The sequence below is a fragment of the Podarcis melisellensis genome (genome assembly GCF_964234715.1).
Source record: "Podarcis melisellensis genome assembly, chromosome: 14".
Lineage (NCBI taxonomy): Eukaryota > Metazoa > Chordata > Lepidosauria > Squamata > Lacertidae > Podarcis > Podarcis melisellensis.
Window position 1 is genome coordinate 39,878,326 of NC_138546.1, and position 22,632 is coordinate 39,900,957.

The 22,632-nt window shown below is 42.6% G+C and overlaps 1 protein-coding gene across 3 annotated transcripts in view; it reads left to right on the plus strand.

Annotated features, from left to right (window-relative positions):
* Positions 1–22,632, plus strand: part of FBN1 (fibrillin 1) — a 206,176-nt gene that overhangs the window by 108,251 nt on the left and 75,293 nt on the right. For all 3 annotated transcript variants that reach the window (XM_081888327.1, XM_081888325.1, XM_081888326.1), the window contains 12 exons: positions 1,455–1,577; positions 2,614–2,766; positions 5,481–5,534; positions 6,469–6,594; positions 9,518–9,643; positions 11,257–11,376; positions 12,584–12,721; positions 15,216–15,266; positions 18,334–18,459; positions 19,981–20,208; positions 22,066–22,191; positions 22,443–22,571. In XM_081888327.1, coding sequence (XP_081744453.1) covers positions 1,455–1,577; positions 2,614–2,766; positions 5,481–5,534; positions 6,469–6,594; positions 9,518–9,643; positions 11,257–11,376; positions 12,584–12,721; positions 15,216–15,266; positions 18,334–18,459; positions 19,981–20,208; positions 22,066–22,191; positions 22,443–22,571 — 1,500 coding nt within the window. The remainder of the gene's footprint in view (positions 1–1,454; positions 1,578–2,613; positions 2,767–5,480; positions 5,535–6,468; positions 6,595–9,517; positions 9,644–11,256; positions 11,377–12,583; positions 12,722–15,215; positions 15,267–18,333; positions 18,460–19,980; positions 20,209–22,065; positions 22,192–22,442; positions 22,572–22,632) is intronic.

A 22,632-nucleotide genomic window follows, 5' to 3' on the forward strand; every position in this document is an offset into this window, starting at 1 on the left:
TCTATGACAGACACAATTAGACCCAGCCACCCAAGTTGTGGGCAAGGCAGAGGTGGTCCACAATCATCAGAAGGAACAGCTTCATAGAGCACTTACCATCGAGCTTAGATCACTAAAAAGTGTTCTTTGCGAAAATAATATTACAGTCATACATCGGAAGTCGAACAGAATCCGTTCTGGAAATCTGTTCGACTTCCAAAACATTTGACTTCCAAAGCGTGGCTTCTGATTGGTTGCAGGAACTTCCTGCAGCCAATCGGAAGCCGCGCAAGCCCCGTTGGACGTCCGGCTTCCAAAAGAATGTTCAAAATCCGAAACATTCACTTCCGGTTTTCGATCGTTCAGGAACCAGAACGTTTGACTCCCAAGGTGCTCGGGAGCCGAGGTATGACTGTATAACACAAATAGCACTTTTAAAAGCAATATAGAGTAAAACAATGTAATAAAAACCGTTTAAATCCAGCAGGAGAAATCACACAGTAGTTGCTTAGATCAGTGAATAAAACTGACTCAGATACTTTTGGGCATCACCTGACCCCTCTTCTCCCCAGCTTCTGATTGTTGATTCCATTCATTCCATTTCTTGCCTCACTTTTACTATAAGGTCCCAGGGTGGCTTACAACAATAAAATATACACTGGAAAACAATTCTGTATATACAAACATTTAAAAATACTTCCAATGCAGACTGAGATAAGTATATCCACTACACTAAAGGCCCAATTCCTCTAGCATTCAAAATGGACCTTCTGATAAGATGGTATCTCCTGTAGAGCACAGTGATCAATAGAGTATATATAGGGTTGCCATATTTCAATAGTTGTTGAGGGTTTTTTTTGGCCAGGGTACACATTTATTCCTTCGCATTATAGGCCTACTTCAGCATGACTCCTGTCAGGTTTCAACCTTATTTCTAAAACCTCGAAGAAGGGGACTGTATGTCCTTTCTAGGCTTCTCCCTGTTGGATCCTACCTGTGTTGTCTGCCAGGCACTCCCAGGTCCTGGGAGAACCAAGCATCTATTTAAGCTTGATAGAAAAGAGATTTGGCAATTAAGAGTTTTTGCCCTCTTGTGAAATACTATCCAAATGGTTTTTATTCCTCCCTCCCATAGTTTTCTTGCATATGTATCATTCATTTTTGGATTATTGTTCTCCTGGGATTGTATGAAAATATATCCTTTGTGAAGGAGGAACATTCAATTCGGAGGTTTTGTAATTATCCCGCTCAGAGAATGGGACAGCTTCCTCTGAATTATGCTTTTGTTTCATGGGATGAGCTAATGTTGTTTTAAGTTACTTTTGCTAAGTAACAAGTTATTGAATGAATTCCCTTTTCTCTTTTATCTGGATACACTATGAATAAGCAAAATGGAATATGCACATATCAGATCAAGTAAATGAAAACTGCTTTAATTTTTAATTTCTTATGTAACCTATTCTGTTCTTTGGCAGACATTGACGAGTGTGAGACATCTGGAATATGCATGAATGGGCACTGTGTGAATACTGAAGGCTCCTTCCGATGTGAATGTCTCCCTGGCCTTGCTGTTGGACTGGATGGGCGTGTATGTGTTGGTAAGATAAGCTCGTTATGCCAGCAGCTACAATTCAGTTATAGATTAAAAACCACAAATAGTTGTAGAACATGCCATCTGTCTGTGACTCATAAACTAGCTCAGGTAGAAAAGTGTTACGCTAGGATATGTCTTTGGTAAGCCTCCGTGAGAAGGGAGTCTCTACAATGAGGGGACCATCAAGACCAGGCTTCCTCAACCTTGGCCCTCCAGATGTTTTTGGCCTACAACTCCCATGATCCCTATAGCTAGCAGGACCAGTGGTCAGGGATGATGGGAACTGTAGTACCAAAACATCTGGAGGGCCAAAGTTGAGGAAGCCTGATCAAGACCATGTGCTCCTGCTTTCCTAACAAACACAGAACAAGATAGGTACTATGCAACATAATTTTTGACATGTTATATCCTGCTTTTTGATCATCGTGGAACCTGAGGAGGCATTTGTGTGGTTCCCTAGCAGAAACTCATTGAGGCCCTTTTTGTTTCAGCAAGGTTGTGGCTTCATACGCCTTCAGACCACACCCTAGCCAAGTAAAACTGACTTTCCTCTGCATTTTAAGCCCTTGACTAAAAAGTGCAAAGAGAGGAAGCTGAATTGTTTTATTAAGCAGAGTGTGAAGCCTTCAGGGAGGTTGTATCTCAAAGAGGTTGAAGCATCTAAAGTTAAGCTAAATTACTTGACAGCCTTTTCATTTGTTCTGCAGCTGGGATTATCCAAAGTTGGTCAGACTTGCCTTGTTACATTTGGAGTAATACTTTTCAAGAACATATGCATTATAACTAAGACCAGTGGGGGATTTTTTTAATATATATTTTTAAAAACCCTATTTGCTTGGCAGTAATGAATGTTTTCCATAGCTCAGCATTTAGACAATAAAAGGAACAGGGCGGTGCAGAAGAGGAGAAGCTGGGGGCGAGGTGTAGAACAGTATATGAAACCTAGCCTTAGCGGTGTGGCGTTTTTCTACAACTCTGTGGCATTATTGTTGTTGAATTGGTTATCTTATTGGCTATTTCTCTCTCTGTCTCTCATTTAGATACACATATGCGAAGCACATGCTATGGTGAATACAGGAGAGGTCAATGTGTTAAACCATTATCTGGAGCCGTCACTAAATCAGAATGTTGTTGTGCCAACACTGATTATGCATTTGGAGAACCTTGCCGGCCTTGTCCCGCACAAAGTTCAGGTACAACATGATTTAGATTTGCGTCTTTCTGTCATAATTTTAAAAGTGTTCAAAATTGCCACAGCAGGCCACACTCTAATAATGTCTTAATAGTAGGTACCTTTTAAAAATCTTACATGACTTATATACTGCTGTGCACTTTTAAAAACCTCTACTTAGTGTATTGAGCAGCTGAGGGGGAAAGCTGTTTGCTTGTGAAACTGCATAGGTCATGAGTCATGATCGATGAATTTTTCTAATGAATATTCCTTAGAATTTGATAGTATGAATTCCTATAGTGAAAGTCAATTGCAGATTCTATTTTGGTACATTTCTACATATTTTGTGGTTTATATATTTTTTCTTTACTTTCAAATTTGTGTATCTTCATGACATAAAATTTGGCATTCATTTAAAGGTGCATAAAATGTTTGCACCTCCCCAGCTTATGGCCTTCTTATTCACTGTGTTTGAAGAGAAATCTCAACCTGATATGTGCCTCATTTTGGAGAGAAATCACAACCTGATGTGTGACAAGAGTCTTTTCTGTTAGCACAAATTGCGCTAGGCAAGATTTCCAACAAATCTTGTTCCAATGGCAGATAATAATAATAATAATAATAATAATAATAATAATCATCCATAAATTTGTGTTGCACTTTATGAAGGATTAGATATTGTAAGCTTCTCAGTGCCCTGCCTCAGGGATTTTGCCGTCTAAAATTAGATGCATCAGAGAACAGAGGAAGGGGGAGAAACAAAAATGTATTGCAAGGTATTACAGTTTCTTTTCAGAACATGGAACAAGCCAAATGATTTACATATATTTATGCTTGTAAGTTATGGATGCATTATATCATCTATCTATAGATATCTCTCTCACACAAAAAAGGGAAGCTCTGTTCAGATTGTATGCATTTTTTAAAATTTAAACCCCCCCACTGTAGCCTCTTGGCCAAATATCTCAGAAAAACAGTATTCTGGAATGTCTAGCACTGAAATTGGCTCACTGGTTTTGAGGAAAAGGTACCTTGAGAAGCTTGTGCATTTTTAACCTTTATTTGAATTGGCAGTTTTAAGACAGAGACAGAGAATAAAGATCACTTGAAACCAATTAAGCTGGCTTTAGCTGATGTGCAGGCTTTAAGGAGGAATTGTTGTCCACTGTTTCACTCTAGGCCACGTTAGTTAAAATACCAGCAAAAATGCTGGGAAGTTATCAGACCAGGAAAAGGTCTTCACGGCACCGCCTGCTGCCATCGGCTCCCCCTTTGTAACTTACACAGTAGAGCTGAAACGTTTTGTAAATGTAAATGGCCCAATGCCATTAACTTCTGTTTTGTATTTGAATTAATTTAACAGAACATTTGCACATGTGGAAACAATTTATTCTGGGCTGTTCTGCGCACCTCTCCTATTGTTAAAGATGCCAGCTCATGGAGGGTAAAATATAGGACAGCTTTCAGCTTTTGATTTTCAGGTTGTGGGTGTGGGGCAGGGGGTTGGAAGAGTGGCTTTTTTCAGGAAATGCATATTGTGGTGTGAACTTGCAGCTCTCGGAAGGAAGACTTCATATGTCTGCTCTGAATGAATAGGGCCATGCACTTAAAAACACATGACTTCCCCTATGAATCCTGGGAACTAGACGGATGACATGACAGTTCTTGCAACCTGTGAACAGATCGCTTTTAGGCGAAGATAATGTATAGACAAATTTAATGATATTTGGAAAGTATTTATTGGAACCATAGTGACTCGTGAACTGATGTAGATACATGAGGGATATCTATTTACATATACAGTGGTACCTAGAGTTACATACGCTTCAGGTTACATACACTTCAGGTTACAGACTCTGCTAACCCAGAAATAGTACCTTAGGTTAAGAACTTTGCTTTAGGATGAGAACAGAAATCATGCGGCGGCGGCGCTGCAACAGCGGGAGGCCCCATTAGCTAAAGTGGTGCTTCAGATTAAGAACAGTTTCAGGTTAAGAACGGACCTCCGGAACGAATTAACCCGAGGTACCACTGTAGTTTTGTAACTCTAATTACATTTTAGTGTTACTTCGTTATTGTTGCTCTTATCTGTTTTCTTTTGCTCCTTTTTCTATTTACTTTAATCTACTGCAAAATTTTCAATTGCATATATAAATATTTTTAAAAAGAATCCTGGGAACTATATTTCCCCTCTCAGAGCTGCAGTTTTCAGTGCCCTTAACAAACTACAGTTCCCAGGATTCTTTGGAGGGCAGGGAGCCATATGCTTTGAATGTACAGAGTGGGTCTGTCCAGGCTAGACATTGAAGTATGGGAAATGAGGACGTGGTTTTGTCCAAAACAGCTGGCAGGCCAACCTCTGAGGTCCAGATGGCTTAATTTGGCCCACGGGCCAAAGGTTTCCCACACCTGTTCTAGATTGATTTCAATTTAGGTGGGAGCCGCAATGTAGCTTCAGACCGGGTCACCAGTTCCAACTTCAAGCAAAGATTATTGGTATTATAAAAACTCTGTTCTGACACAGTTGTTTTGAAAGAGCTGAATGCATCTATTAAAGCAAGCTTCCTCAAACTCAGCCCTCCATATTTTTTTGGCCTACAACTCCCATGATCCCTAGCCAGTGGTCAGGGATGATGGGAATTGTAGTCTCAAAACATCTGGAGGGCCGAGTTTGAGGAAGCCTGTAGTAAAGGGTTTAAAATTAAGTTGTTTGATTTGATTTATTTTTCTCCCCAGAGGAGTACCGTGCACTTTGTAGCAGTGGCCCAGGCATTACAGCAGCAGGAACAGGTATGGTTGTGCAAAACCAGTAGGTATTGGCATTATTTGAGGAAAGGATTGTATAAACTAACGTGATTACTAATAATTGTAATAGGGAAGGACCGTAGCTCAGTGGTAGATAATCTGCTTTGCATGCAGAAGGTCCCAGGTTCAATCCTCATCCTCTCCAGGTAGGGCTGGGAAACATCTTTGCTGCCAGTTAGCATAGACCAGGGTTTCCCAAACTTGGGTCTCCAGTTGTTTTGGACTACAATTCCCATCATCCCTAACCATTGGTCCTGCTAGCTAGGGATCCTGGGAATTGCAGTCCAAAAACAGCTGGAGACTCAAGTTTAGGAAACCCTGGCGTAGACAATAATGGACTAGATGACTCAGTATAAGACAGCGTCCTATGTTCCTACTGTTCTGAAAGAATAAAAAATTAGGGATAGACAGATTCATCTGTTATTTCTGGGTATGTGCACAATTTCACATGGGTTTATTCATAAGTCCTTTGCCTTTTTAGTATTAATCTGTGTTTTTTTAAGAATTAAAGAACACATGAAACTTGATATTTAAATACCTTTTAACATTTATTTAAAAGAGAGCTGGTGTTGAGTAGTGGTTAGGGTGCTAGTCTAGGATCTGTAGACTAGGATTCAAATCCCCACTCTAAGTCCAGTGGGTGACTTTGGGCCTGTCTCTCATCCTCACCTACATCACAGGGTTGTTGTGAGGCTAAAAGAAGAAAGGGGGAGAAGTATGTATGCCACCTTTGATATCTGTTTTGAGCCAAGAAATGGAGTACACAATTTGGAGAAGTGTGAATTCTGAGCCATATGTTGGTCCGGGTGGGAGTAGAGTGGAATACAAATTAGGGCCAGTTTGCTTAAAAATACGGACTAAAGAAAATGATCCTCCATCAGGCTGAAAAATAATAATCTTGACGCCTTCCGTTTTCTAGATATCAATGAATGCGCACTGGATCCTGACATTTGCCCCAATGGAATATGTGAAAACCTGCGCGGAACCTACAAATGCATCTGTAATTTTGGGTACGAAGTGGATTCATCCGGGAAAAACTGCTTAGGTATGAAGGTTTCCTATCTTACTATCTAACACATTCCTGTATGGTGCCTCATTGTTCTGCTTTAGTTCCATCTAGCGTTTCTGATTTGCCTATCTTGTTTCTTCCTGGTATTTTAGCTAGCTTCTTTCCCATCTTTGTAATCCTGTCTTCCTAGTTAACAGATGGCCAGATACTAATTCAATTGCCATATTTTGGAGGGTTCCCCCATGTAAAATAGGCTGGAGGGATCCTGAATGTTTGGGAAGGGTATAGCTGAGTGGTAGGTCATCTTTGCTTCATGCAGACAGTCTCAGGGTCAACCCCTTCCATCTCCAGGTAGGGCTGTGAGACATTCACTTTGTGAAACCCTGGAGAGCCAGTTTTTCTTTTCTTTTTTAATTTCTTTATCAAAAATATTTGTGAAAATAATATAATAGTATGATAATGTGTAAAATATAACAAGTGTAATGCAGGTTTTTTGAGAATATTCAGAAGTCTACTTTAGGTCTTTTTAAATTTCTTGTATTCTTTTTCTAAAAAAAATGTTTGTATGGGATGGGATATAAATTGTAATATAGTATATTGTTGTATAATTTTGTGAAATATGTTTAATAAAGATTTTTTAAAAAATAATAATAAAAAAGAAACCCTACAGAGCTGCTGACAGTCTGTGTAAGCAGCACAGAGCTAGATGAAGTGGTGGGTCTGATTCAGCATAAGACAGATCCCTATGGTTAGGACCACAGGTCCCCAAACTAAGTTCCGCAGGCCAGATAAGGCCCGAGGGACTCGTTTATCTGGCTCGCGGTGACCCCTACCGCCTGCTGCTGCCCGCTCTTACCGGCGCTGTGCTGCATGGCAGCCCACTTCCGGGTTGAAGGAGCACCAGAAATAGCTTGTGCACATGCACAAGCGTTATTTCACATGCATGTTATTTGCACATGTGCAAGCGTTATTTCTGGTGCACATCTGGGTCTGAGGAGGCATATGCACATGTGCACAAGCTATTTTCGGTGCTCCTCTGACCGAGAAGTGCGCCAGAAATAGCATGTGCGCACGCGTATGGGCACGCGCTCTCCCGGCCTCCAGCCCACTGGGCGATTGGCGCTGGAGACACAAGCCTGAGGCGTGGTAAATTTGCTGACCCCAGGTTTAGACTCAGGCATCCCCAAACTCAGCCCTCCAGATGTTTTGGGATTACAACTCCCATGATCCCTAGCTAACAGGACCAGTGGTCAGGGATGATGGGAATTGTAGTCCCAAAACATCCAGAGGGCCAAGTTTGGGGGTGCCTGGTTTAGACTCTTGCTTCAGCCGCCTGCTGCTGTTACATTTGCAGGCCCTTTTCTGTGGCGCACCTGCTCTGTTCCTGAAGCCACACTGTGGTCTGAATTGCATGGACTGACATGGAAAGGAGATGCAGGCTGTCATGTCCTGTTCTTGGATAGTGTGTCGGATTGGTCAACCTTTTGTTCCCCTTTCCATTTCCTCTGTTTTGGTTTAATACTTTTTTTTGCAGCACCTGTGATGTTATGGCTACACTCTTCCCAAACTGATTGCTGACTACCCTACAAGCTGGCATTTATGCCTTAAATCAGTGGTTCCCAACCTTTTTTTGGCCATGCCCCACCTAAGTAGCAGCAAAGAAGCAGATTTAAAAAAAGAGTTCTTACCAGTTAGTTTATTCAATAATCACAGTGAAAGGCAAAGGAATGTGGTCTCTCTCTAGATCAGTGGTTCCCAACCTGTTTGGCCATGCCCCACCTAAGCACCTCTAAAATCCTGATGCGCCCCCTGACGTATAATTCTTATTACTCAAAAAGTGAACTCCTATTCACATGGAGGAAGTCTAAAAGGTCATTCACTTGGTCATTCTCAAATTGCCCCCTTAAAAATCAAATTGCCCCCCTGTGGGGCGTATGCCTCACGTTGGGAACCACAGCCTTAAATATTCTGATTTCTCCTCATTGTTGGTCCCATTGATTTTTTTATCCATTAACTGAGCCTCTCAGAGACAACACTTCCTGAGCCAGAAACGCCCCCCAATTATTGAATACAAGAAATAGTGAACTAGCACCAATGTAATCATTATGTACCCCTTTAGATGTTTCTTTCTCTGTGTGTTTTTCAGTGTCTGTCCACATGGATGTCTTTGCTCCAAAACAGAAGTTAGTGTAGCCCAGTGTTACCCAACCTAGGGCCCTCCAGATGTTTTAGATTCTAACTCCCATCAGCTCCAACCCACATGGCCAAGTCAGGAATGAGGGGAGATGTAGTCAGAAACATCTAGAGCAGGTATTGGGAACCTTTGGCCCTCCAGATGTTTTTGGCTTGCAACTCCTGCCATCCTTGACCGTGGGGCGTGCTGGCTGGGTCTGATGGGACTTGGAATCCAACAGCAAACAGGGTGGTGTAGACTGAAGAGAACCATATGTTCCATTTAATTTAAACTTGGTGCCTGAATTGGAGTAGAATGCCATCCCCTACCTTTTCAGGTGGAACTATAAACATCCTACTTTGATAGGGGGCAGAGATTGATTTGGCCTTGGGAAGACTATATTCCAGTGTTCAGCTGACCCAATGATTGCATATCTTCCATATGGTGTTAGAAAGCATGATGACATTGGGAAAGAAAAATACACTTATTATGCAATTCCCTTTTGATGGCGCAGATTTTCTTGTCGCTGCTTTTCATTACAGGGAAATATAAATTTTCCTGCCAGAGGTGGGAAGTTTGGGAACTAGTGCTGTAAACCACTAAAAGTCCTGATACTTGTTCCTTTTCCGGTGATTTAATATTCAACTTTCTCTTACGGAACAAAGGGAAACATCCCCATCAGTGAAACATATCTGCTTGTAAAAAAAAAAAGTTTTCTTTTATAGCTTCCCATGAGAACAAAATCTTATTTAGTCTCTCTGATGACACTCTTAATTGTTTTTGCAGACATCGATGAGTGCTCCTTGAACCCGCTGCTTTGTGACAATGGGCAATGCAGAAACACCCCTGGAAGCTTCACTTGCACATGCCCTAAGGGATATGTGTACAAGCCTGATCAACAAACATGTGAAGGTAACTGAAAACATCCCTTTATGTTATAGCTATTCTGGGCATCGGATTATTATTTTTTTAAATCACCCTATCTCTGGAGTTATATTTGGATCAAATAAAATGTGGGCTTATTTGCCAACATTAGGGATGAATTCCATTTAAGGCAGACTGGAACTGTTGTATTTTTATAAGTATGCCAGGAGACTTTTGACTTTGTGTATTACACTCGGGGGTGGGGATATATAATCTGCATTCCCAAAGGATATTTTGGGTGGGAATTTAGCTGCAGCTAGGTGTTCAGTGATCCCGGGGAATGGGAAGATCTGGTTTCACATCCCAGAAGTCTACTGGACTCAGTGGGCACCAATGAGCACATTGCTGTCCTTCAGCCTTGGCCCCCCAGTTTTAAATGAGAACAGCTGTGACCAGCCTTGTAGGATTCTTGCTGGAACGACTAAAGCAAGGTCCCTTGAAACTTTGGGGTAGGCAGTGGACTGTGTGTGAAGAGTGCATAGATTTGCATTTTTACTGTATGCATAAAGTAAAGTTTGAATTTATAGGGTTATTTTTTTATGGTACACAGGTGCCTTGGTCCTACGTGTACCTTGGCATGTGCATGGTGCTTCTGTGTTTTCAGGCTACCCTAAGTACAAGTTGAAACCTATACAGTAAATTGGAGCAATGGGACCATTTTACTTGCAGGATTACCTTACCCTCTTGTATGCTCACTTCAATTTGCAGAACTGTAACTCCTACCGGAGCTGCACAATACTTGTTCTGCACTTGTAAGAAATCAATATTTTAGTATATCAGCACTGCACTTTGACATCCTATTGACATCAGGCAGAAGCCTTTGATGTAATCTTTTTGGCACCTGCATAAAACATTTTTTGTGTTGGCAAGTCTATACTGTACATGCACATAGAGTGCTGGCATGTGTTTTGATTTCTTTTTGCTACATTTGATCATTTTTGAATGTTTTTGAGAATCAGCTTTTAATTGTCTTTTATTGATCATTTTAATGCTTTTATATTTTTATAAACCACCTAGAGGTTTCCTTAGAATCAAATGTTGTGAAATACAGTGGTGCCTCGCTAGACGAAATTAATCCATTCCGCGATTCTCTTCGTCTAGCGGTTTTTTCGTCTTGCGAAGCAAGCCCATTGACAGCTTAGCGGATTAGCGCTACAGCTGTCAAGCGGCTTCCAGCGATCAGCTGTTAAGCGGCTTATCAGCGGAACAGCTGATAAGCGGCTTAGAGGCTTAGGGAAAGAGCGAAAAAAGCAAAAAAACCCCGCCGGGGGATGCAAGATTTTTTTGTCTTGTGAAGCAACCCCATAGGGAAATTCGTTTTGCGAAGCGCCTCCAAAACGGAAAAACCCTTTCGTCTAGCGGGTTTTTCGTCTTGCGAGGCGTTCGTCTTGCGGGGCACCACTGTAAATAAATGCGGCTTGAGGGTGTAGGAGACAAATTCTATGACAGATGGTGGGATTGCTGCAGGTGGATTGTGGATTCCTAGCCGCAATCTACAAATCTCTGATTCAGCAAGAGAATCCTTTTGTTTCTAGATGACCAGACAGAAAGGAGCAATCTGAAGCTTTGCTGGTCACTAATTCTCACTGTTTCTCTTCTAGATATTGATGAGTGTGAATCCAGCCCCTGTATTAATGGCGTGTGCAAAAATATTCCTGGCTCTTTTGCCTGTGAATGTTCCCCCGAAAGTACTTTGGATCAAACAAAAACCATCTGCATTGGTAACTTCTTCTTCTGAGCTGTCTTTATTGGCTAGAAAATATTTTTCTTACAATTGACATACATATATCTTATTCAGTTTTCAGGAAGCTTTTGAGAATAACCATGAAATAGAAGTGAAATAAATTTAAGAGTATTTGAATCATTGCTTCACTGTTTACTTGAGCATATTAAAAAGTGTCTATAGAGTATCCTTTCACATTGCATTAAAAATTGCAGAGAAGGTATTGTAGCGAATCAGCAGATAATGAAAGACTGACCTGACATTCTGAGCTGGAAGGAGAAGAGGTGGCAACTTTATAAAGTTGCTGTGGTTTGGGAATAGATGGCAGGTAGCTGGGTGTGGTGGCATCAGGCCAAAGGTCCCCCTAGTCTAGCAACCCACAGGCAGCCTGAGTGAAATAACAGGCTCCTTGCTCATAATCCCCAGCACCTGGTATTCAGAGGCCTCCTGCCTGTAGTACTGGAGGAAGATGGGAAAAGACAGACAGGGCCGTCTTTAGCAGATGTGGCGCCAGGGTGCAAATATCCCACCCAGTGCCCCCAAATTACCACGGAGGGGTGAAGCTGCGCACTGCCAGCCATGGAGGTGGCGCAACTCTCCCCCATACCACTGTGGGAGGACAATCCCCGCATAGGCTTGGGAGGGAAGCTGCATACTCGCCAGCCATATAGTTGGCGTGGCGCAGCTTCCATCCTAAGCCTCTGCGGGGATCACTCTCCCAGAGCGGCCGGCACCCTGGCACAACGCACCACTAAGCCCTATGGGAAAGACGGCTCTGAAGACAGGAGCTGATTTTATCTTCTCAAAAGCAATAAGGAAGCTCCAGACTAAAAGACTGGAGGGTGTTGGCAACAATGTTGGCACCTGTCTGTCTTCAGAGACAATGGAGTGAGCCTCAAGGGGTGAAATCAAACTGCTGAGTTAGCAGCACCGAAGTGAACTCCCCGGGGTGCAAGCCTGGGCAGTGTGCTTGGAGGTCCTGGGCTGCCCAGAGGACAAGACCCCTATCTCTGTCTTGCTGATGTGGTCCAAAGGAAAGCAGAGGAAAATGTTTGGCACCAGCTCAATCTGTCTTCCTGGGTTGTTTTTTATGAGGATAACTGAGCTAGTTTTCACAAGTATTCACTCACCCTGGGTAAAGATATTTGAATAGTCATACAATGCTAAATGGCAACATCTTGTTTTATTTTTATTTACCTTTGCAGAGACTGTTAAAGGCACGTGTTGGCAGACCATAGTGAACGGCAGGTGTGAGATCAATATCAACGGGGCCACTCTGAAATCTCAGTGTTGTTCCTCGCTGGGTGCTGCTTGGGGTAGTCCCTGTGTTCCATGTGAACGAGGTAAGACCATTTTGCTGTGTCCTTGGCAAATTATTATTTGGAGCATTAGAAGAAAGCATCCAATAGAAAGGGCAAAATCACCTCCGGGTGTTTTAAAGGGGGGGGCGGTGGCTGGATGGTCATTTGCTAGGTGGGGTTCAAGCTGAGCCCTCACTTTCATGACATGACAAAGCCCTAGAAAATATGATAGCAGTAATGGCTTTGAGCTCACACAGAATATCTTCCCCTCATCACTTAAAAGTCAGCAGTGCATCTAATGATGGCTTTGCTCCTGTCTGCTGGTTTCAGAATTGTTTTTACAAGCTTTTTCAGATAATTCTTTTGGGGGTGAGTGGGATGCACCTGAACATTATGAACTGCACAAGTTAGTATTCTTAACACTTGGATTATGAACTCTGGCAAAATCACCCAAGAAATCTTGGTTTAGGAGGAAGGATTGCTGGGTGAGGGTATGCGACTAGAACCCCAGCATATGCCTCATCAGAAATGCTGAGTCTTCCTGAAGCTTTCTGCTGATGAAGTACCCTTTTCTGATCAGCTCATCTGCCTCAGTCCCTGGAATGTCTGTTTATTATGGAACCCAGGTACATTCCAGAGGAGTTTGGGTACATGTACTATACTTCATGCAGGGCACTATTGATCTGTTTGAACTGAGTGTGCATCCTAAATCACACCCTCTTGCAGCTGCACATTTCTGGAGAAGTATGCTAATGTTGGGCTGTCTTTCAAGAAAGCTTGTTTTCTGCTATTGATCATCTTCCAAGAAACCCTGGGTGCTTTAATATCCCCCTTGGAAGATCCCATAAGAGTCTGGGTCAGATGTCCTGGTATAGTTCATGCTAAATGCATTATTTGTTTCATAAAACTTATACACTGCTTGATTGTAAAACACCTCAAAGCGTTTTACAAATGTTTGCTTAGCAGGAAAGTACTAGGAAGCTTGGAGCCTTCCAGCTCTGCCTCTTTCATTTTAGTGGCTCAACTCAATTGCTTAAACTGCAGCTTGATTGAGAGATCTCTCTCTAAGGGTCTATATTAATTCCTAGCATGATTATATTAATTGTGATTAAAAGGGGATGTGCATTACTGTCACACTTTACAGAACACACTGCAATATTTAGTATATATTGTTGCAGACCACCTCAATCTTCACAAACGATGTGAGATTCCAGAGGTTGCAGGCATGCTTTACCCAGGGCCTGTGTTTCCTTTTGGATGATGAGGCAAAGTGGAGACTGTGGTGTCTTTATGATACATGGTTTATTTGCACATATATACAGCCTGAGTCTAGATGGAGAAATTCAACACATTATACTACAAGAGGCTCACTTGCTTCTCCCATAGGTGCAGCAGACTTGGGTCTAAGAACAGAGAAACCAGTTGTGCTCGGTGTCTCTTTATTACCACCTGTTCCCCTGAGCCTACATGGTGCTCTTTGTTCTCCTTTTTCCTCCTTATTGCCACTAGCCCAGTGAAACTATTCCTCTCTAGCCTACATAATCCAAATGGAAAAGTTAAACCTTTTTTGTCTATGTCCACTAACACACAGCTGGAGAAAGGGCTCCCCCCTCCCTCCTTGCTGTCTGGCACTGAATGTCTTGATGGCTCATTTTTTGTTAGATTAATGACTCGGCCATCTTCAGGAGATTACCTCATGAGGAAGCTGTCCTGTGTTATTTACAGCTTGAACCCCTACTGGATCTGGGAGTTCAGTGTTTGCAATTCAACTCCCGAAACCTAGATTAAATTATAACAGTTATTAAAACTGGAAATTATGGGTAACCTTGCACCCACAAACTCTGGCAAACAAAACTTACAGCAATATGTTAAGGGAAATGTAAGTCGAGTGGTTAAATGTGCCTAACAACCAGCCCTTGTGCACATTCAACAGGCCTTGCAGAAAATGTGCACATTATCTCTCCAGGAAGAGTGAATGGTGCACATTATGCAGAATGGCTGCAGAATGTAAAATATTCATAGGGTTGGAAGGGACTCCAAGGGTCTTGCACATTCCCAAAGACTAGTGGGAGATTATGTATATTTTATCGATGAAGTGTGCACAGTTTTCCATGGGTGGATGTGTACCGTGACAGGTTGTTATACACATTACCTGCTCAGCTTACATTACCCCTAACATATACATTGCATACATGATAATTTTGTAATGTACAAAGGGGCCTTAAGCAAACATACCACATAAATACTGTGTAATAAGTGGGTTTAGTCTTAACTTTTTATTAGAGCACTAATTGTCAAAAGAGAACAAAGCGAGACTTACTTATGACTATATATGCTTAATATTACACTAAGAATCACTGTTGTGTCCCTTAGTCATGCTGCAGCCCCTTCCTTTAACTGTTATTGCTCATTTAATTGTTGTTATTTTGGAAGTTTCCATGCAGAAAAGGTCTGATCTGTGTTTCAGATGCAGTTTCATATTCAGTGAAAGAAATTTGAGCTTTGGACTACAATGTTCTTTGCTTCTCTTTTATAGATCCAAACTGTCCAAGGGGATTCTCCAGGGTAAGAGGAACACAGTGTGAAGGTATGTATTATTGCTCTGGAACTGGAAACATGTTAGTGAGAAACAAAAAATTTCGGTGCCGTTTCTCACATTGCTAAGGAAGATCACAGTACCTAACAAATCTTTAGAGCTAGGATGAGGAATTAGATCTGGCCTGGTAGGCAGGATCCTTATCTTGTCCAGCTCTCCTGTGAACCAAATTTGACAGGTGGGCAGCCTAACACTGCAATTACCTGGTTTTGTCCATGCAGATGATCATTGGGCATAATGCCACTCATGGAGCTATGGGAGCTCCAGCAATCAGCTGGTTGTTGGGACTTGTATATGCCCATGTGCATGATCCTCATATTCTTTTGCATGCATGGTACAGGACCTGCAACACACAACCCTACTTAGAAACTTTTCAGGTTTACAAAGGCTGCTTAAACCCCATTGACATCAATGAATACTAGCAAGTTAATTCATGGAACTGGAAATGAAACTGATGGCCATGCAGTCTCCATAAAGATGTGATCATGCGCACCTCCATGCCCTTCTCTTCCTGCAAGAGTAGCAACCATCCATTTCTCAAATAGCTTCAGAGGAGAAGGGTTTGATGTGAGAAGCTGTGGTGTAACACCTAGGGCTGCAAAAATATCTAGGGTGTGTTGTGTGACCAATGGTTTGCATGCACCCATAGAATCAGGCTGTAGACTGCCCTTCGCCTAATGCATGTGATATGAAAGTATTACTGCACTGGGAGTTGGGGAGAGAAGTGGGGGAGAGCTGGCAAATAACCCTTGAGATCTATGAAAAACAGATATGCACTGGGATCTAGGAGAAGCCATCAAGGTGAACAAGGTCCCATGGCAATTACACCAGCAGTTGGGGAATAGGAGATGAAGCGGAAATGCTCACTGAAGAAGTGAACTGATAAAAAGACCGGTGTGATAGAGGCATGGAAAGCAGTCATGAGAAAGGCTAAGAAGGCACTGGTGGGGAATCTTGTATGGTCCAGCAAGCCAGAACTTTAATTCCCTGCACCCCACAGGGCGAATTTGTCAGGTGGGTAGCACCACTCATCTCAGGTGACTGAAAAGGGGTGTTATCCCACACACCTGTCAAGTGGACCACCCACCTGTCAAGGTTGCCCTGTGGACTAGGGCTAGGCCTCTGCTTTGCCAGCGCATTCCTCGCAGGATTGAACTCTCCACTCACCAGCTGATGAGTGGAGGCTTCAGTACTGCTCTTTGTAGCAGTCTGCTTTGCTAGCATGTCCCTCAAAGCAGTGCCCAGCAGGATTAAGCCCAGACCCCCTCCCATCAGCTGAGACCCGCTGTGATGAGAGGTGGATGTCTAAGGCAGTTAAAGAGATGCTGTATACATGTCTCCTCCATGATGTCTTCCCCTTTGGTGGAGCTCTTTGTCCCGACCTATGGCACCTTTCCCTTACTTGTGCCATCACTGTTGGAGACTGTGATGAGTACCCATAGCTACTGGTTGAGCACAAGGTATCTCAATGACAGCAAGAATCTTGCCCATTATTCCTCTTCTCGAAGTTCCAGTGGTTTCATACTGTATTGGGTCATGGTGACTAGTGCAACCTGACATGACAGAGCAGCTGAAATATTTGAAAAACAAATTATTCCCATATGTGTCTTCTAATAGCTTTTATTTTATTTTTTAAAAAAAGAAAAGCAAGGAGGAACAAATTTATCTCCCTCCCTCAAACTTGTCCCTTTTCTCTCTCTCTCTCTCCAAATAATTACTAAATATCTTGGAAACGTTTCTACCACAGATCCACTGTACATAGCTTATATGATCTCAAGAGAGATGTTGCCCCACCTATTCCAAATCACAAGAACATGTTTGAGTGCTGAGAGATGGAAAGTTATTTTTCCAAGATAGTGGCCACAGGATTTTCTCACATATAACTTGCAGTAATTTCATATTGATCGATCCAGCATATTTTCCAGCACCCAAATATATCTGATACACTTCCCACTGCTTTCTGACATGTGGATGGAACCCCATAGTATTTCAATTGGTTTAAGCATTTTTTCAGAGGCAATTCAAGAAGATCTTTCCTCGAGGCTGCCGGTTCCTATGGCTTGCCTGCTGTGCAAAAAACCCAAACTTGACTTGTCCTGCTGTTGTTCTTTTAACAGCAGCTTGATGCTCTGGAGCAACAGGTAGTGCTTTCAACCTGCTTGTTTGTATTGTCCCTTGCTAATAACTGCACATCAAGCTGTCATTAAAATTATAGTGGTGGGTTGAAAAGTCAACAACTCTACTATTACCAAAGCTTTTATTAAAAACAAAACAAAACTATTTCACCACCATCCCAATGGCTTGGTTACGCAGCACCTGACCATGTCATTATCTATCAACCTTGGTACCTTTGACTACAGAATGGGAAATGGCCATAGTTCAGTGGTAGGCAATTCGCTTTGCATGCTAAAGGTTCCAGGTTCAATCTCTGATACCACCAGGTAGGGCTAGAAGGGTCTTCTGGTTGAAGCCCTGGAAATGTTGAGCTAGATGGACCCAATGGTCTGACTCAGTATAAGGCAACTTCCTATGCTTTCTTCCTCCAGAGTCACTGTGTCCAATAACAAAGCTCTTCCTTACTTAATTTTTTTCTTTTTTAATTGTTATCCTTCCTGTGGCCACCCGCAACCTTCTGTCTACTGTGGTTGACGTTTGTTTTTTAAGACAAAGCAATCCCTTAGATGCAGGGAAATGAAGTTAATTCTGTCTATGGGAAAACGTGGTTAATTTCAGAGTTCTTGAAAGGCAAATCGTTTCCACATGCAAATATTCCATAGGTTCTTGGGGTGGCCACTGTCCCGAGTTTTCTGATTCTCCTCCTGCCTCTGTGAATCAGTCTGCTTAGAGACGGTGCAGCCCATAGAGTAAAGCTTGCGGTTTCCCTTTGGCTTTGGATATAGCTGGATCAAGCCACTTCTAACCAAAACGTACTGCTTCAAAACCAAAATTAATATGTTGTTCTCATACTTGAAGAGACTGTTAGTATGATGGAAGTATTGCACTCCTCTGCCTTGTAGACATTTTTAAAGCATGCGTTTCCGGCTTTTTGTTTCAATAGATATCAATGAGTGTGAAGTGTTCCTTGGAGTGTGCACAAATGGACAGTGTGTAAATACTTTGGGATCCTTTGTCTGCCAATGTCCCAGTGGTATGACTCTGGATGCAACTGGACGGAGATGTATTGGTAAGCATGAGAGGACTTTTGCTCCAATCTAGTAGGCTGTGAATAAAACCCTGGGCTCCAAAGCTTAGTCAGGATTTCAGCTTGGGCAGGGACATATTCATTTTCTTCTGTAAACCAGAGAATACTCCCCTGGGACAATTACTTTGTATGCACAGACATAAGGAAATAATCTGTATGCACAGATATAAGGAAAAGACCAATGGGTGGGGACCCTCACACTTGGGGCCAAATGTGGCCCTCCAGCCCCCCTATCTGCCCTGCTTTGCACCCTCAATGGCTTTTTAAATGTCTTGAATGTGTCAATAATAATAATAATAATAATAATTATACTCCCCCATCCCTGGCCAAGACCAGGCTCAGGGCGGCTAACACTGAATATAAATACAGTAAAAACATTAAAAACAAAAATGGTTGATTAAAATATAAGTTAGAATACAGTTTAAAATGCAGCTTAAAATGCAGCCTCGTTTTAGTGGTAGCCTATAGATCAAAGCCATAAGGGGAGAAAACATCAAATATTCACCGGGGCCAACTATCCATGCTGGTCCTACATGGGTCAGCAAAAAGAGGCGAGGGAAAATTTATATACAAATCCCATATAAGGGGTTCCATCAAAATAAAAATAAATAAATAAATAAATGGGGGGGGGGTTTAGACTTAGTCTAGCCCAAAGGCTGGGCAGAACAGCTCTGTCTTGCAGGCCCTGCGGAAAGATGTCAAATCTTGAATGACATGCTGGCCTTCTAGGGGACCCCTTGACTGCTGGGTGCTATGAAGCCACGTGATGAGTGCATTTCATTTTGAACACGCCTAGCAGTGCATCCCGAGAGTTCTTGGAATGTGATACTTGCCTCCCCAGGGTCCCATTGCCCACCAGGCAAGGGTTTCGGAAGGGAAAGATGAAAGGGAAACCCCACTCAGCCTTAGGAAACTGGGTTCCATTGGGGTAAAAGGCAGGCTTTGTGGGTTGTAGCCAGTGTTTAAGTCACTTAGTGGTGAAGTTGTTCTGCTGGTTACTCTGTTGTACAATAGATGACACAATCCGTTGCGCAATGGGGCAACTGTTGTATTGGATCCGTCTGTTGTGCAACATTAATATGCACCCTTCCACTTGCATGAGAACCCAACCACTTGTAGACACAGAACACTGGGTACAGCCCTGGCTGCCGTTGAGTGCACCCATTTGCTTTTTCAGTACGGTCGATGGCAGCTATTTCCTCTCATGAGAAAAGGAAAATACTAGAAAGGGAAGACTGTCATGCTGAAAGGGTGACATACTTGTATCACTGTGTGTTTCAGCCTCTATGAAGAGGGATCCCATGGTGGAAGGAAAATGGAGACATCCCTTCAGGGCAGTCTGCCTTATATGGACTCCCTGTTTCTCTCTCCATATGACACTGCGTATTAGGCTGGGTTTCCATATTGTAACATTTCCTTAGTGGTTGGGCTCTGCTGCGCTGATGCTGCAACTGCTTATTTCCCATCTATTGATGGCTTTTTTTAAAAAACCACCCTCAACAGATATCCGCTTAGAGTCGTGTTACTTGGATCACGATGACGAAGACTGCACAAAACCAATAGGAGGGCGGCATCGCCAGGATGCCTGCTGCTGTTCTGTTGGTGCAGCCTGGGGCCCCGAATGTGATGAATGCCCTGAGAAGGGAACGCCTGAATATGAAGCCCTTTGCCCAAGAGGACCTGGGTTTTCTACCAGAGGAGAGATTATAAACGGAAAGCCATTTTTCAAAGGTATGCAAAGCCACCGACGGTACTGGAAAAAGTTCCGAAGAACTGATTTATTTAGTTACTCCTTCTTTCCTTTCTCAGAGTAAACTCACACAACATGGGCAGGAATCGGGGTTTAGTGAAGTTCCAGACCACCTGCTTATCGCCCGAGAGTTGCAACACAGATGTAACACTACCGGGGGTAGTGTTCCTTGAGCAACATGACCATGGCACAGTGGCTATTGTACCTTTGTGTGTATTGCTGCTTCTGCCTTCCTTCCTTGTGTATAGAGTAGCTGGGCATGGGAAGAAACACCAAGCAGAGATACTGGCTTTCCTTTACAACCCCATAATTTATACAGAAGTAAGGGAAGCACAAGGGACGCGGGTGGCACTGTGGGTTAAACCACAGAGCCTAGGACTTGCTGATCAGAAGGTCGGCGGTTCGAATCCCCACAACGGGGTAAGCTCCCGTTGCTCGGTCCCTGCTCCTGCCAACCTAGCAGTTCGAAAGCACGTCAAAGTGCAAGTAGATAAATAGGTACCGCTCCGGTGGGAAGTTAATTGTGTTTCTGTGCCCTGCTCTGGTTTGCCAGAAGTGGCTTAGTCATGCTGACCACATGACCCAGAAGCTGTACGCTGGCTCCCTCGGCCAATAAAGCGAGATGAGCGCCGCAACTCCAGAGTCGGCTATTACTGGACCTAATGGTCAAGGGTCCCTTTACCTTTACCTTTATCCTAGTTTGACAGTTATGTATACATCAGTACAGAGATGAAGGGTGCCCCCCCCCAGCAGTCAGCAGTGTCTGAAGGCCGTGAAGTGCAAGGGGGAAGTAATAGGTGGGGCAGATTTTCCATGTACAGGCTTGAAATAAATTAATTATATGTGGCTGTACGCTGGCTCCCTCAGCCAATAAAGCGAGATGAGCACCACAACCCCAGAGTCGGTCATGACTGGACCTAATGGTCAGGGGTCCCTTTACCTTTAAGGGAAGCATGTGTATTCTTGCTTGTTGCGGTGGGTTTGCTTGTGGTCCTCCTGGAGCTGTATTTGTAGAGCTCAACATGTCAGGGAGCTGGAAGAGAATTGGGAATAATCAGGGTGAAGGATGAGGGGTCTGTGAATAATGGCTTCCCTGTGGCCTGAAAGAGGAGTGTTGATTTGGAATGAGTTTTAATGCACTCTTTTATAAAGGCGGAATGTTATTAGAATTCTTTAGCTGCTAATAAATGCTTTAAAGAACCAGTAATTGTGACCACCGTGGATATTAACTTTCCTCACTGAATTAATTGAATTAGCAAATCATTCAAGAAGAATTCCTAGAAGAGGTGCTGGATATGACCTGAAGGGATGTTAGACATGAGGCAAAAAGAGGGGGGAAGGTTGCTGCTAGTACAATCCAATGAATGTTTAGTCAGAAGTCCCATTGTATTCAATGAGATCTGCTACCTAGTGAATTGTGTTTTGGGTAGCAGTCTATGAGGCTTGCCCTCATGTTCATAGATTAAAATAAAACTCAGTAAGAGGTGTGCTAATTGCAGAGCATCTAGTCAGGCATCACTGCTAGTGATCAGAGGTACAGAGCATTAAACCCATTTCTACCACAGACACGGAAGAAATAAAGAAAATGTAATACGCTTTGTAAGAGTAGCATCAAATGAATGGGAGTTCAGCTTCATATGCACAGAAGTGTTACAGGAGTGTGAACAACTGCTGTAATTTGAACACTCAGATGTGGGCATTGCATTCCGTGAACTACAACTGTTAAAAGACTTTGAACCTGGTCATTTATACCTGGGCTTCACTGATGCCATTCTCAGGAAATGAGAATTAACTTGATTTAACTACTGCTTTTTACAATGGCTATGTCTCTGTCTTAGATATCAATGAATGCAAAATGATTCCAAGCCTTTGCACCTATGGAAAATGCAGAAACACCATTGGCAGTTTCCGTTGTAAATGTGACAGTGGGTTTGCACTTGATTCTGAAGAGAGGAACTGTACAGGTAAATTCTTTAGTTTTCATTGTGTCCAGTAGTGGCTGAAAATGTAAATGTAATATTGCAACTTGCACATCCAAAATATGTGTTTTAGTGATTTCAGTGCATTTTAGAGGTTTTATTATAAGCAAGCGATATGCACATTTTGTTAAATACAATAAAAATAAAATATTTGTTGACCATTAAAATTCATTTCTAAAACGGCAATACTGCATATGTTTGCATTTGAAATAACTTGGTTTTGTTCGAAATGGCAGATATTGATGAATGCCGCATCTCCCCTGATCTGTGTGGCCAAGGACTCTGTGTCAACACCCCTGGAGATTTCCACTGTGAATGCTTTGAAGGCTATGAAAGTGGATTTATGATGATGAAAAACTGCATGGGTATGTTACTCAAGGCATATTTGCATTGGGGCGCTCACCAAACCTTATGAGGTCATTGTTG